The 14,116-nt window shown below is 53.2% G+C and overlaps 2 protein-coding genes across 2 annotated transcripts; both read left to right on the top strand.

Moving 5' to 3' along the window:
• The first annotated feature begins 559 nt into the window (after nt 1-559).
• Nucleotides 560-3,010, top strand: CALHM1 (calcium homeostasis modulator 1). Its single transcript, XM_005239281.2, has 2 exons — nt 560-1,108; nt 2,543-3,010. Exons 1-2 carry the CDS (start codon nt 560-562, stop codon nt 3,008-3,010), a joined length of 1,017 nt encoding a protein of 338 aa, XP_005239338.1.
• A 3,131-nt stretch (nt 3,011-6,141) lies between these two features.
• On the top strand, nt 6,142-11,318 carry CALHM2 (calcium homeostasis modulator family member 2). The gene is made up of 3 exons (XM_005239262.3): nt 6,142-6,441; nt 8,332-9,273; nt 9,357-11,318. The coding sequence occupies exons 2-3, from the start codon at nt 8,731-8,733 to the stop codon at nt 9,771-9,773; spliced, it is 960 nt and encodes a 319-aa protein (XP_005239319.2). The 5' UTR covers nt 6,142-6,441; nt 8,332-8,730; the 3' UTR covers nt 9,774-11,318.
• Nucleotides 11,319-14,116: the final 2,798 nt, after the last annotated feature.

Here is a 14,116-nt window from a genome sequence, read left to right as displayed (position 1 = left end):
GATGCTGCTGGGGTGATGAGTACGCGGAGGGAGGGGGGAAGCTCCAGCACCTCACTTTTCTGTGTGTCACTGCACCGAAGAGGTGGGGCATCCCGTTGGGCCCTGGGAGGAGCTCCCACCTCCTGCATTTGCAAACAGGTTCACAGAGGGCGACCAGCCAACTCCTCTTTCTGCCCAGGGCAGATTACCCTGGGGAGGGCACAGTGATGGTAGCACCTGCACCTTCCAGCCAAGGGGGTCAGTGGCTGGAAGACTGCAGAAATGGGGATGCGGAGAAGAACAAAGCCAGGTTTAGCAAAACAGAAACAACCCAGGTCTCACAGACCCAAAGAAGAGCAGCTGGAAGCAAACTCTGAACTTTTGCAAGTGGCAAAATCAGCAGAAATATTTTTTTATTATTTTCTGCTATAAATATTGGGGCTGTAAGAGCGCATGAATGAATCAGTGAACTGCACAGAGACTTGCTGACGCCCGCCTTTGAAGAGTGGGGCTGAGAGAATGAAGTAAACCAAGGCCAAAGCTTGGACCCCGGTGGGAGAAGGAGTCACATCAAAGGAAGATGGACAAGTTTCGGATGATCTTCCAGTTCCTCCAGTCCAACCAGGAGTCCTTCATGAATGGCATCTGTGGGATCATGGCACTTGCGAGCACCCAGATGTACTCAGCCTTTGATTTCAACTGCCCCTGCCTGCCACACTACAACATGGCCTACGGGCTGGGCATCCTCCTAGTGCCCCCCTTCATCTTGTTCCTGCTGGGCTTCGTGCTGAACAACAACATCTCCATGCTGGCAGAGGAGTGGAGGCGGCCCCAGGGCCAGAGAGGGAAGGACCCGTCTGTCCTGCGCTATATGTTCTGCTCCATGGCGCAGCGGGCCATGATCGCCCCGGCTGTCTGGGTCTCAGTGACGCTGCTGGATGGCAAGTGCATCACCTGTGCCTTCTGCACCTCGGTGCCTGTGGAGACCTTGGGCAATGCCAGCCACACCGGCCTCTCCCAAGGGGAGATGAAGCGTGTCCTTGCCCGCATCCCCTGCAAGGAGATCTACAATGGACAGGAGCTCATCGCCAATGAAGTGGCCGTCAGGTACCTGCGCTGCATCTCACAGGTGAGGCATCATGGCTGTGCCTTGCTAGTGGTTTAGAGTTCAGCACTGCCAGCCTTAGCTCTTCCTTTGGGAGAATCTCCTTGTAGAAATTTAGCTGCAGGAGGAGAGACTGGTGATTTTTCAGGGGTACAAAGGGGTTCAGACTGAGCTCCAGGGAGTTTTGCCTCCAGTGTGGTGCAGAGACTGAAGCTGTAGGTTGTCCTGATAATTTGGTCCCTGCTCCTGCCTGGGAAGCCTAGGGCTGCAGGGCAGAGATACATGGCCAAGCTATATGCAGAGGTTGATTTAGAGCAAGTTCAGAAGGGGATGACACGGATGTTACTCGGTGCCTGGCGGGTTGTCACTTTCTCCCATAACCCACTAGTTCCCCATGGTTGCTCTTGCTGCTTATTATAACATGTGCAAGCAATAGGCTGATAATTATCTATGCCACTTGCCTCTGCTGCATGCGTGGAAAAAGCCAGTGTATTTAGTAACCATCCCAAGGAACCACAAATGAAGAAATGCCACTAACCACTTGTTCTGTGCTTAATTCCTCTCAAGTTCTCTTCTTCTGGCCATGTCGGATACAGGACGGCCTGACCCACTCTGGTCACTCATGGACTGCTGTTTAAAAGCAGCTCCTCTCCCTGACTTCCTTAGGGCAGACGAGTATTATTAACCCCAGTTGAAGAGAAACGGAGGCACAGGACTTCTCCAAAGACACAAAGCAGATTTTCCTGGGTAGACCCCAATTACCAGGCTGCTGGGAAGCGCTGGGAACTGCAAAACAAGAGGGGCCACTTAGGTACCCCCCTCCCAGGTGGTCTTTTAGGGGGCTGCATTTACAGGGGGGCTCACCCTCAAGAGCTCTGCTTGCACAGCCTGGCAGCAGCCTGAGCTGAAACCAACGAAGAACAAGACAGACCAGTCCTGGCTCTGCCCTCATCTCACCCTTCCTGTCAAACCCCATCAACAGGGGAACCTGTCACCACTGATCACCCACAGTAGATGTTACTAGGTCTAACGGCTCAGGAAAAGGGTTAGACAGCTGCATAAACCTGGGGAGTATCTGGAACGACGTTAAGCTGCAATTCAGAGGGCACAGACTACTCTAGACCCAGGTGCGGTCGTACCAGAGGCAGGACTGAGGGCTGGGTGCAGGATTCAGTTTGGTGTTATTTATGGTCACTGCCTGCTGAATCTGTGCAAGGCAAGAAGGGGAGAGGTGCTGCCTGGGTGGGTGCATCAAACAGAATTTCAGCACAGATGCGCTGACATGGCACGTAAGGTCTCCTCATTCAGCTCTGCAATGTAAACGCAGCCCAGCGTCAAACAGCCCGCGGTGGAGCAAGGCTTGTTTGCAGCCTGGGGGGCTCCTGCCGGATGGTGGGAAATGCCGGGCATGTGCTCTGCCCACCTGTGACAGGTCCGGTTCCCCCCTCGTCTCTGCAGGCTCTGGGCTGGTGCTTTGTGCTGCTGATGACTATGCTGGCTTTCTTGGTCAGATCCCTCCGGCCCTGCTTCACCCAAGCCGCCTTCCTGAAGAGCAGGTACTGGTCCCACTACATCGATATCGAGCGCAAGCTGTTTGATGAGACATGTACGGAGCACGCCAGGAGCTTTGCCAAGGTCTGCATCCAGCAGTTCTTCGAGGGCGTAAGCACAGACCTGGTGGCTGCTCGCTGCCACCTGCCCAGGAAAGCCCCTGCAGGTGCAGGGGAAGCCACCGAGAAGCTCTTGGGCATCACCGACCGGGGCACCATGAACACGGCCCTGAAGAGCTGGCACAGATGCAAGCCCCCGCTGCACCTCCACCCGCCCGCCCTCCCCAGCGGCAGCGGCTGGGCAGAGGAAGGGCAGCCCGCTGTGCACCCCCCTCTGCCCCACAGGGAGGTGGCTGCCTACTACAGCTGGGTGTGAGGGGACAGGGCTGTGCAGAGGCAGAGATGCACATTTGGGAGAGGGGCTGCAGAGAGGACGGACAGGCAGGCATCCGAGCCAGACAGAGGCGGGAGCCAGCACCACAGGGGCTGCGGGTGGACATGCGCCCAGAGGGCTTGGCGGTGCCGGTGCAATCCCATCTGCTCTCATATCCCAGTCCTACAGCACTGGTAATTCAGGCAACAAGTTTTGTGCCAAGCAGGACAGCTACTCAGGGTTGTGATGGATGAGCCCTGGGGATGCTGACGGGCACAATGTGGCAGCCGGACAGACATACCATGTGTCCCACACCACAGAGCAGCAGGTTTGTGTTGGGGCAGTTGCCACGGCAGACACTACCAGGTGTGCAAAACTTCCTTTCTTTTACCATGTGCTCAGCACTGGGCAGCGCATGTTCGTTTAGGCAGTATTAAAAATCCCCTGGTGGGGAAACAAGCTGGGGGTACCCCTTTCTCACGCCAAGCTGTGAAACCCCAAAAGTCTTCCCATTACCCCTCCACACACTACATCACCACGGACACACACAGCTTCCAGGCCAAGAAAAGCTTTAAAATAAATTTGACTCGGGCGATGAGCTATTAAAGGGACAATCTGTATTGCATTACACATGGTGGGAATGGCGTAGTTGTTGCCACAGGTACTATTCAACATCCCACAGAACAAATATCCCACAGAGATGCTCCTCGAAGGGAGTGTCTAGGCACAGAGAGCAGCTGTCATTCAGCAGGACAGAGGGTGGGGGCCAGGCCAACCCCCTGCCACAAATTTGCTGCGGGATGATTTGTTCTTGCAATTTACCTGGATTCCTCCCTGGCACAAAGACTGATGTTAAAAACCCACCTGGGTGTTTGTTTAAGGAGCCAAATAAATAATTCAGACTTACTGTTCAAGCTCTGTGCTCCCGCACAAGAATTTATAAAAGCTGCTTACAAAAGCTGTTGGCGTTTGTTTGTTTGTTTGAATGCCATGAACAGGACTGGGGGGGCCCTGGGCCAAGCCCAGGGTGCTGAGTCCATGCGAGTTTGTGCGTTTTGCTGGCACGCAGCCGTCAGCAGTGAGCGAGTCAGAGGAGAAACCAGGGAGGCAACACCAACCGCACGCAATACCAGGTGGCTGCCCATTTCCATAGAAACTGAGGATGACGGGATGCAGGCCCTCCAGGTGACTATGGAAATCGCAGCCCTGAAGACAGTTCCCCAGTGCCCCTGACTTTAATACCAACACGCAGAAGGAAAACCCCTTCTGAGAGATGAGTTTTACCCCTTTTGAAATGCTCATCCCCTTGACATTTCTGCTGCCGCGTTCTTGTTCAAACCAACTTATTACAACTGGCTGGTAACTGAGGTGACTGTCATTTGCATAAACCTTAATTATCAGTGTGTAACTCCACAGAGGCTGTGGGGAGAGGAGAACAAAGGACCAAAATGACAAGGAAATTCTCCTGGCTGCTGTAAGAGAGCCTTAGCAAGCCTGTAGTCAAGGGCACGCTCAATCTGGCTGACTCCCAGGAGAAAGGAGCGTGACACAGATTTATTGTTAATCTTCACACCCCAAACTTTAATTAAGGCACCTGCCCAGAAATTAATAGGCACAAAACCTGATTTACAAAGCAAAGGAGATTAAAAGATAAAGGTGGTTTCCTCTCCTATTATTTGCAGTTCAGCACTGTTAGTGGCTCACCCAGAAAGGCGCGCTCAGAGTCCCCGCAGTGGCGAGCAGCGTGCAGAGCTGGCGGGCCCCACAGCACAGCCAGTAAGATACCAAAAAAAATAGCATGCATTTAGAAAGAGAAGCTTTGGGACTTTAATTTAGTTTCTTAGGATCAGAGCTCTGCCCCCACGCAGCAACTTCAGCAGTTGCAGAGTCCCCATAAAGCAGGCAGGCTGTCCTCTCTCTGCTGGATTTTGGGGACATCGTTCATCGCCTTCAGGAGGAGACCCTTCACTAGGGACCCCGACACAGCCGCTGGGATTTCAGCTAGGCTGCAGCCCTGGTGCTGAGACTGGCCAGCAGCAGCACCCTGAGCATGGAGCAAGCCCCAGGGCCCCCAGCCAAGCTGGCAGGCACCGAGTGGGAGGGGAGTCAGCCCCAGGCAGGCATGGAGGTGTGGGAGTGCCAAGGGGTGCACAGCACCCAGACACCTGGGAGCTGCAAAGACCCACCCGGGGACCCCAGATCTGGGGATGAGCAGGAGGACTAGGTCCAAAAATCCTGGCAGAACTGCCGGCACTGGGCTGAGCCTAGCTTTGCTCCAGGGACAGGGGAACGTGGGTGTTGCTGAAGATTTTCTTGTGCTGAAGACATCCTCTGGGGAGGGCTGAGTTTAACCCCAGGGATATGGCAACGAGGAGGCTGGGGAAGGAGGATGGGGGCCTCCGGCCTCTACAAACAGGCTGGGCAGGAGCTGGAGCCAAGAAACATGGCAGAGAGGAGCGACCCAGGGAGAAAGTGAGGCATCCTCGGCTGCCTCGCAGGCATCGCTCTGCAGAGGAAGCAGCGAGTGGAAAAGCTAAGCCGAGCAGGAACGCACCGAGCTCGCCAAACTGCGAGCTGTGCCCAGCCCAGCACACGTGGCTCCTCCAGCCCCGCTCGGCCCCCACTGCCCCCCGCAGCAGCACCACTGCTCTGTCCTGGGCGGTGGGAAGTAAACCTGGCCACCCCACAGGGCTCCTGATGGCAAGTTCCTGCTTCTCCCGAAAACCCAGCCAGGCTGGCGTCTTCCCTGCTGGCTGAGCCGGCTCCTGTGCACAAAGGCAGAAGTTTCTGCCCCTTCACGTGGGACCAAAGGCTTTTCCTATGCTGTCCCCGCCTGCTTAGGGTTGCTCCGGGCTCCTGCACAGCTTAGGTACCACCCTCGGTTGAGCTGGGTCCCACTAGCACAACCGCATCTCCTGGGGACCACAGGACCTGCCTCCACCCCCCAGGCTGGGGGGCTCCGGCATTTCCCCTTGGCACCCCAGCGAGGCACCCCATCGCTCCCATCCTCCAGGCACACCCGGGCCGTCCCAGCCAGCCTTTGCACAGCTGCATCGAGGGTCTGAAAAAGGCCGATGTGTTTTTTCCAGTGACTCATACTCAGCCTTTCCTCCCCATTTTTATTTTTTTTTTCTTTTTAAAGGCACAACCTCAGCCTTGCACCCAGCAGAAGGCAAGCGCCTGCACTTCGCCCCACCCAAGCACAGGGCCCAAGAACACCCTCCTCCGTCCTCCCAAAAGCAGAGAGCACGTCGCAGGCTGGAAAAGGAAGCTGCCAAACTCTTCAGGCTGTTTGCATCAGCTTTCACTTTGCCTATCAGGCCTCAGCCCTTACACAGCCCTGCACACGGCCGGGAGCCCCCACAGCCAGAGTCCGAGCACAAACCACACAAGGCACCGAGAAGGCTCCAGAACTGCTTTCAACAACTCTTCAAGTAAGTGACTTCATTTTTTCTTGGTTTCAGGGGAAGGCTTTAACAGAGGCTGCTCAAAAACCATCTGCTGCAAACAGCTTTTCCCCTCCCCTGCTACCCAACCCTCTCCCTCCCAGACAGGCACCATAACCACCCAGCAGAGGAAGGGTACCCACCTCCCCCCGCAGTGGCATGCTCTCCTTTGCCAGCTCCTCTTATTTTTGCGTTGCCAGTTGCCAGGCGCTGTCAGGAAGGTGGAAGGGCCTTGTTTATCAGGGCTGTTTGCTGGTAACTAATAACAGGGTTTTGAATCCCATGCACCAGAACAAGTTTGCGGGTTTAGTGTGTGGCTGCAACCGTGCTGTATCACAAAGCGCAGCAGCTGGCGATGGAGGCCCCGCTCCCCGTCACATGGCGGCAGGTTTCAGCTGGTCTGTCTCCTTTGCCGAGGGAGTTTTGCATATGGAAAACTGGGAAGATGCAGGAAGACATTAAGAGCTGCTTGTATTTGAACTCAGCCATATCACAGTGTGACTTTAAAGGGATTGCCATAGGTTAGGCACAACAGGGAACCGAGGCCAAATTTCTGCCCGTGTTCCCTCCACTGCCCCACAGAGGAAGTGGGTAAAGCAGGATCTGGTGGGGCAGCAGATGGGCTGGAGCACAGTAGTGATTTAAAGCACAGTGCGTGAGCAAGTGTCATACAAGAGACCACAGGATTAAGGTGCCTTTGTGTCTTCTGCATCACTGTCCCTGCAGCCCTTTCCCTGCAGCTGGGGCTGGACCAGAGAAGCCTTGCTCCATGCAAGCCAGCTGGGAGATGCTGGCTTCAGGGCAGATGTTGGGGCAGCCCTGCCGTGGGTCAGGGCCCCCTGGGAGCCCCAGATGTGTGCCAATGCTGGCAGCACTGTGCAAGCTACCAGAGATGGTTACTTGGGTGCCTGGGTCCTTCCTGTCTCCAGCAAACCTCAGTGACAGTGGTTCCTCTGAGGCCAGCAGGTTTCATCACATGGGTGAGGGTTCCCAGAGCTAGCAAGGTGCTTGGGGCTTCCTGAGATGACACCCTGCGGGGATGCAGATGGAAAGTCAGCTAAGAATTTAAACACAGGCTGCAAGTGGCATGGGGGAATGGGCATCACTGCAGAGAGCATGGATACCCTCCCCGATTATTTCCCTGTCCTTCAAAAAATCGGGGCACACGCTTTCCCCTGCTTGGTCCTGAGTGCCTGCAGTCGACACAACCCAGCTCTGTCAGTGGGGCGGGTGTCTCAGTTTAACCAGTGTTGTACTGGGGGAAGGGGCTGGGGAAAGCTGCACAATCAAAAAGCAGTGAAGTGCATCTCTGGCACTGAGGTGTGCAGGTCGAGGGGCTGAGTTTCAGGCCAGCAGTAGCAAGGCTGAGCCAGGACTGCAGGCCAGGACAGCGAGTACGGTTATGTCAACCAACCGTGGGAGATCATCCTGCCACACCTAATCCTAGCACAACTCCTACGTAATTGCTGACCCTGCTCTATCGGCATTAGGTGTTTGTATCCTGGGTCATCAAGATAAGCTCTTGCTTTCCCAGAATGTAACTTCTCTTGCTTGTAGGAACAGCCCCTGACCCCTGTCCGCAGCGGCTGCTCCTGCCTGGTCCTCCCATGCTGCATCTCTGCCCCCAAACCGGCTGGGCCATCTCACAGCGCCTCTTGCTGCCTCCTTCACATACCTTTGCCGATTACTAAATATTAACTCATCAGGTCTAAAGAGGGAGGTAAAAGCCACACAGCACCTTCAAGGCAGCGCGGCACCAGCACGCACGTGCCACTTGTGCCTGGGCTAGTGTGAGTCAGCGTCAGCGCTGGGGACACATCCTAGTGCCAGTGCTCTGGTCCAGTTTTCCCAGTAACACAGCGTCCTCCTTCGTTGCAGGCTTGGGAGATCTTCAAGTGTCTGGTGGCGACGCTGAGAGTAATCACCTCTGCGGGGAGGTGACTAAAACAAAAGAGAAGGAAAGACGACAAACGTGCAAATGACAAGGGCAGAAGCAGCTGTCCCGTTGGCAATCTGCTGTAGAGACGCTTAGTGGGAAGCAATGACTGAGGTTTCACACATTGCTTAGGCTGAATCCCTCTTCGGCCGCTTTTAAAGTATCCCTGGTACCAGCAACAAGCTCCAGAGGCTGGGACACTGGGTGGGAGGAAGGGACAGTAGTGAAGGTGCCGTGTTCCTGGCTCAGCCCCTTGCACGCCAGCTGGGCCAAGGCCATTCCGTCCCCCCTCCTTGTGTCCCTCAGTGTGGGGAGGTGGGCCAGCACGGACCTGGGACAAGATGGCCGCCCTCATCGCCGAGAACTTCCGCTTCCTCTCCTTGTTCTTCAAGAGCAAAGATGTGATGATCTTCAATGGTTTGGTGGCCCTGGGCACGGTGGGGAGTGAGGAGCTCTTCTCGGTCGTTGCCTTCAACTGCCCCTGCTCCCCTGCCCGCAACTATATCTACGGGCTGGCCGCCATTGGCGTCCCGGCCCTGGCCCTCTTCCTCATTGGTGTTATCTGGAACAACCACACCTGGAACCTGGTGGCTGAGTGCCACAAGCGTGGTATCAAGAACTTCTCTGCTGCTGCCACCTTCCTCCTCTTCGGCTCCATCATGGGCCGGGCAGCCGTGGCGCCCGTCACCTGGTCAGTCATCTCGCTGCTGCGCGGGGAGGCTTACATCTGCGCCCTCAGCGAGTTCGTCAAGCCATCCTCCCTGGACAAGTTCCCAGCCGAGTATGGGGCTGAGGTGCTGGCCAGGTTCCCCTGTAAAGACGTGCCAGCAAACCTCACCAAGTTCAGGGACGAGGTGACACGGAGGCTGAGATACGAGTCCCAGGTAGGCACGCCAGGAAGAAAGCCAGGCAGAGTGGGTAAGGCCACCTTGCTGTGTCCTAATGCAGCCTCTCTCTTCTCTCTCAGCTCTTCGGCTGGCTGCTCATCGGCATCGTTGCGGTCCTGGTTTTCCTCACAAAGTGCCTGAAGCACTGCTGCTCGCCGCTGAGCTACCGGCAGGAGGCTTACTGGGCCCAGTACCGCTCCAACGAGGACAAGCTCTTCCGACGCACGGCTGAGGTCCATTCCAGGATCCTGGCAGCCAAGAACGTGAAGCACTTCTTTGGCTTCGTGGCGCTGGACAAGGAGGAGAAGGAGCTGGTGCAGGAGTTCCCAGTGGAGGGCGTCCAGCCAAGCCCCCAGTGGAACGCCATCACAGGTGTCTACATCTACCGGGAAAACAAGGGCTTCCCCCTCTACAGCCGGCTCCACAAGTGGGCCAAAGGGGTGGAAGGGAATGGGCCAAGCCCAGAAGGCCACGAAATGCTCTTTCTGGCTTCCTAAGACAGATGGGCACTGGCAGCAGTTCTGCAGACCACCCGGCAGGCCTACCGGTACCAGTGTGCAGCTCAGGGATTCACAGGGAATATTCCTCCCAGCGGGATTACTTCTTTCAGCAGGTAAAAAGGGATCAACAGCCTCAAGGCAGAGACTGATAAGCAATAACTGAGCTGGGGAAGCCCTCCCTCAGAGACGACCATCTCGTTGCTGCTCCCAGAGACACAAGGGGACCAAGGAGCAGATGCATACCTTGCCTCTGGGCTGCCCGTACACCAGCAGAAGCCTCAGACAGCAAGAGGTGGACATGGCCTTTCTAACCGTGACTCCTGCAGTCCCACTTGTCTCTTCCGCGGCAGGGCTAGCCCCAGCCACCCCACACACCTACCTGTCTTACTGACATCAGTGTTTTCTTACGCAGTTGTGCGGTGCCTGTTATGCAGGCAGGTCCCGCAGCACTTTACAGACTACAGCACAGGGAAAAGAGGGAAGTAGTGGGTAAATTCCTGTGGCAAGGGGGATGCAATAGCACCCGGGAAGGAATGAGTCATTAATACAGCAGCATACTGAATAACTGAAAGACTAAGGCAGGAGGAATCACCAATATTCCCAGTATTCAGAAAGACACTCTAATTACCAAGTTGGAATTTTGGTAGGACACCGAACTCCCTTTGATCTTACTGAAGTGCCTGGCAATTTCTAATGAACCCAAATGGTTGCAGCTGTGGGTTTATAAACCCAGAAGGTGGCACCATCAGCAGAATAGCTTTCAGGTGAGGTGGCTCAGTGAAAGCTTTGGAGGAAGCAGCACCTGCAGTGAGCCATACCGCTGTCTGCAGCTCACTGCGTTTCTCATCAACAGTCGCATGAGAGTCCTGCTTGTCTGCGTTGTGAGTTGCAGCAAGGCTTCAAACAGAATTAGTTCTGTACGTCTGTATATATACACATATATGTATTTAGTGTATATACTACGCCATTGTATTTAGTTAGCTTTATTAACGGAGCATCTTTCTTCGAGGGAAAGGGGGCAAGAAAGTTGCCAGCCAAAAGACCACATTACATGCACCCATCTGCTGCACTGGTACTGGAACCCTGGCGTGACAAGGGACAGCAGGAACAGCATGGGGGAGCACCCCTCTCCTTACCCTTCTACCACTGAAACTCTTTCCACTGACTTAAATGGTCCCGGCAGCAGAAATGTCTCTTTTATGGATGTGGCCAGACTCTGAGAAAGCAAAGCCAGAAAGGTGCAAAATTACTGCCCTCACCATAACACTGACCATGGCTTCAAGGCTGCTCTTCTGGCACTGCACGGTCCCCTTTCTCCCAAGGGTCAGCCCTACATACCCAACACCGTTTCAAGAGCCGGCAGGACAATGAAGTTTGTTTTTCCTACTTGTACTGTTTCTTTATAGGTCCAACTTCTTTTTACACTGTGCCGTTTACCAAAAAGCCTTAGGTTGCTCAAAAAATGACTCAAATTCACAGGACTCAGAGGGGCTTACATACAAAGAGAACTGAAATTAATTATTAAATAAGAGTTATTTTTCATTGCCTGCTGAGTTGGGTTGGTTTTTTTTGGGGGGGGGGGGGAGGGGCGCAAAGAAAAGGCATAATTTTACATTCCCTTTGAACTCAAGGACTGGGAACTTATCTTTTCTTTCTATTAAACATTCAGATCCTCTCCTATCCAGATGACCCAGAATATGAAGTCTTTAAGTATTACCACATATTACAATTTTAATAACACTGCTTTTTAGTAGTTCTTGTATTTTTAGTTATTCCTGCAGTGAGTAGCACAAGTCTTGTACATCAGGATACACAACTGCAGCAAATGATAGAAAACATATATAGAGACCTTTTTACAAATACTTCCCCTTGCAAGAGTGAGCTGGAGGGTATTCCCTTGCATAAAGAGGCTGGAACACCACTTCATGGGCGGGGCATCCCAGGATCCTTGTTCAGCTCCTCTACAGATTTGCCTTGCATTTGTGGGAAGGCTTAGCTCCCAGCCTCGCTGTCAACTAATCTGCAGGAATGATCACATGCAAGTTAAATGAAATTGCATTAACTTGAGATGAAAGAGTTCATTTGCATTTCTTCTCGCTGGCCCTCAAGTGCGAACATGCAGACACGTATGCCACCCCCACACACAGAACAGCAGACGCAAGGTGACTTGCTGAAACAAGGCAGTGTTCCTCTTACTTCCTTTACTTCCCTCGCTTTCTTCCTTGGTAGATTCTTTTGAATCACCTTCACCTCCTCCCCTTCCCTCCTTTGAAGGAAATGGGCAAGACACTTAATACTTTGGAATGGATTTGTTTATCCCAAGAATAAACCATGAGCACAAACTATCTTTTACTCTGTTTGCCTCCCTTCCATTAACTCCAGCCACTTCACATGTGCTGGGATGGGCTAGGGGCTTGTGCAGCTTGTCTGTTCTCTCTCCCTATGGAGAGACATGTCTGAGCAGACAGACAGCGAGGAGCAGAGCAACACCTGTTTGCAACTGCGGGGATATTCCCACCAGCACCACCACCACCTTGTCTGCCACCCTGAGCACAGCCCTGCTAAGACAAGCCAGGGCTTCGGGGCCTTGTAGCCCATCAGCAGTCCCTGTCACTCATCCTCCTCCAGTAAGGATGCTGAGGTGGAGGACCTTAAGCCATGTGGCTTTACTCACCAGCAAAAGCAAGCAGGTTAGTCTTATCAACAAAATGCCAAGAGGGAAATGGAGCTGCCCATCTTCCCGGCATGCCAGATTGCACAGGCTGCAAGCACACTCTCTGCTTTTCCTCCAGAGACTGAAAACAACCCCATCGCAGACCATCCTACAGGTTGCCCGTTAGGGCACACTTCCTAGTATCAGGATGGGTTCAAACCAGGCTCCTCCAGTGTGGAAAATTACACACAAGCCTTTCATTTTCCCTGCTGACTCCTATACAGACTATAATAGCCCCAGCAGTCAAGAAGAAACAATACCTCAAAGGGATCTTGGTTTCCATTGCAACGCTTATTTACGTATTCTATTATGTAACTAATTAATCCAGAAGAAAAAGCCACCATCGTTGCAGCTGCAGTCTTAAAAAAAGCAGCAGCTGTTACTGGATGTTGCAAGCACCCTCCTCCTCTAGAACATTAAGTAAAATCAGAGTACAGTACCCTGCTCTCCCACAGGGCAAGAAGCGAAATGACTTGTTTCTGGATCCCAACAGATTTGGGAATTAAATGCTGAATCATTCAGCCTTGCCGACACTGGGCATTCACAGAGGCAGAAGAGCTGGGTCCTGCAAAGCTCTGGTTTTGAGTTCAGAGTACCTACAAGACTCTTGAAGTCGGTATTTCAAAGCTGGGCACCCGCTCACTAGTGTCTATATTGGATAATCACACTTGTTTGCATACCCCCGTTTGTTCCCTTGCCTTCAGTTCTTCATCTGTAAAACACGTGGATGATCACATCCACATCTTACTGGAGAGTTACAAGAACACGGATCATAAGGCACCAACACCAGTGACAGAGCCTACGTAAGTACCCAAGATACCTGGCTTTTTCCAAGCAGGTTAGATTGGCATGACTTTTTTTCAGCACAGAAAAATCACTTCTTTGACTTCACCAATTTCTCTTGAGACACAACAACTACTGAAAATCACTATTTTTTCTGTTGTCAATCCCTGGCAACTTGTGATCAGGAGGACCCACTGCAACTGGATGCTGTGGGCTTTAAAGGCATATGCCCTTTCAGCTGAAGGGGACAAGAGCATCCCGGGCTGCACTAGGAAAAGCATTATCAGCAGGTCTATGGATGTCATCCTTCCCCTCCTACTCTGCAGCAGTGAGACATCTGGGGCGATATGTCAAGTACTGGGCTCCCCAGTATGTGAAAGATACAGCCTTATGGGAGCAAGTCCAGCAAGGGACAGGAGCAGACATCATACAAGGAGAGGCTGAGAGCTGCAGCTGCTCAGCCTGAGGAGAACATTCAAGGTGGATCTTAGCCACATGTATAAATACCTGACACAAGGACATAAAATGGAACCAGATTCTTCATAGTGGTGCTCAGTGACAGGACAAGAGGAAACGGGCACAAATTCCATTTAAATGTAATAAAACACTTTTTTTCACTGTGAACACGGTCAAACCCTGGAACAGGTCACCCAGAGAGGTTGTGGAGTCTCCACCCTTGGAGAAATCAAAACCAAACCAGATGTGGTCCTGAGCAACCTAGTCTAGCTGACCCCTGCTTTGAGCAGGGGTTTAAACCAGATGACCTCCAGAATCCCTTCTAACCACACCTATGCCACAATTCTGTGTGGCTCTGCCAATTTCTAGGAGCACAAAGGCACCCGAG

The sequence above is a fragment of the Falco peregrinus genome, chromosome 1 (genome assembly GCF_023634155.1).
Source record: "Falco peregrinus isolate bFalPer1 chromosome 1, bFalPer1.pri, whole genome shotgun sequence".
Classification (NCBI taxonomy): Eukaryota; Metazoa; Chordata; class Aves; order Falconiformes; family Falconidae; genus Falco; species Falco peregrinus.
This window is presented reverse-complemented; position numbering and strand designations above follow the sequence as displayed.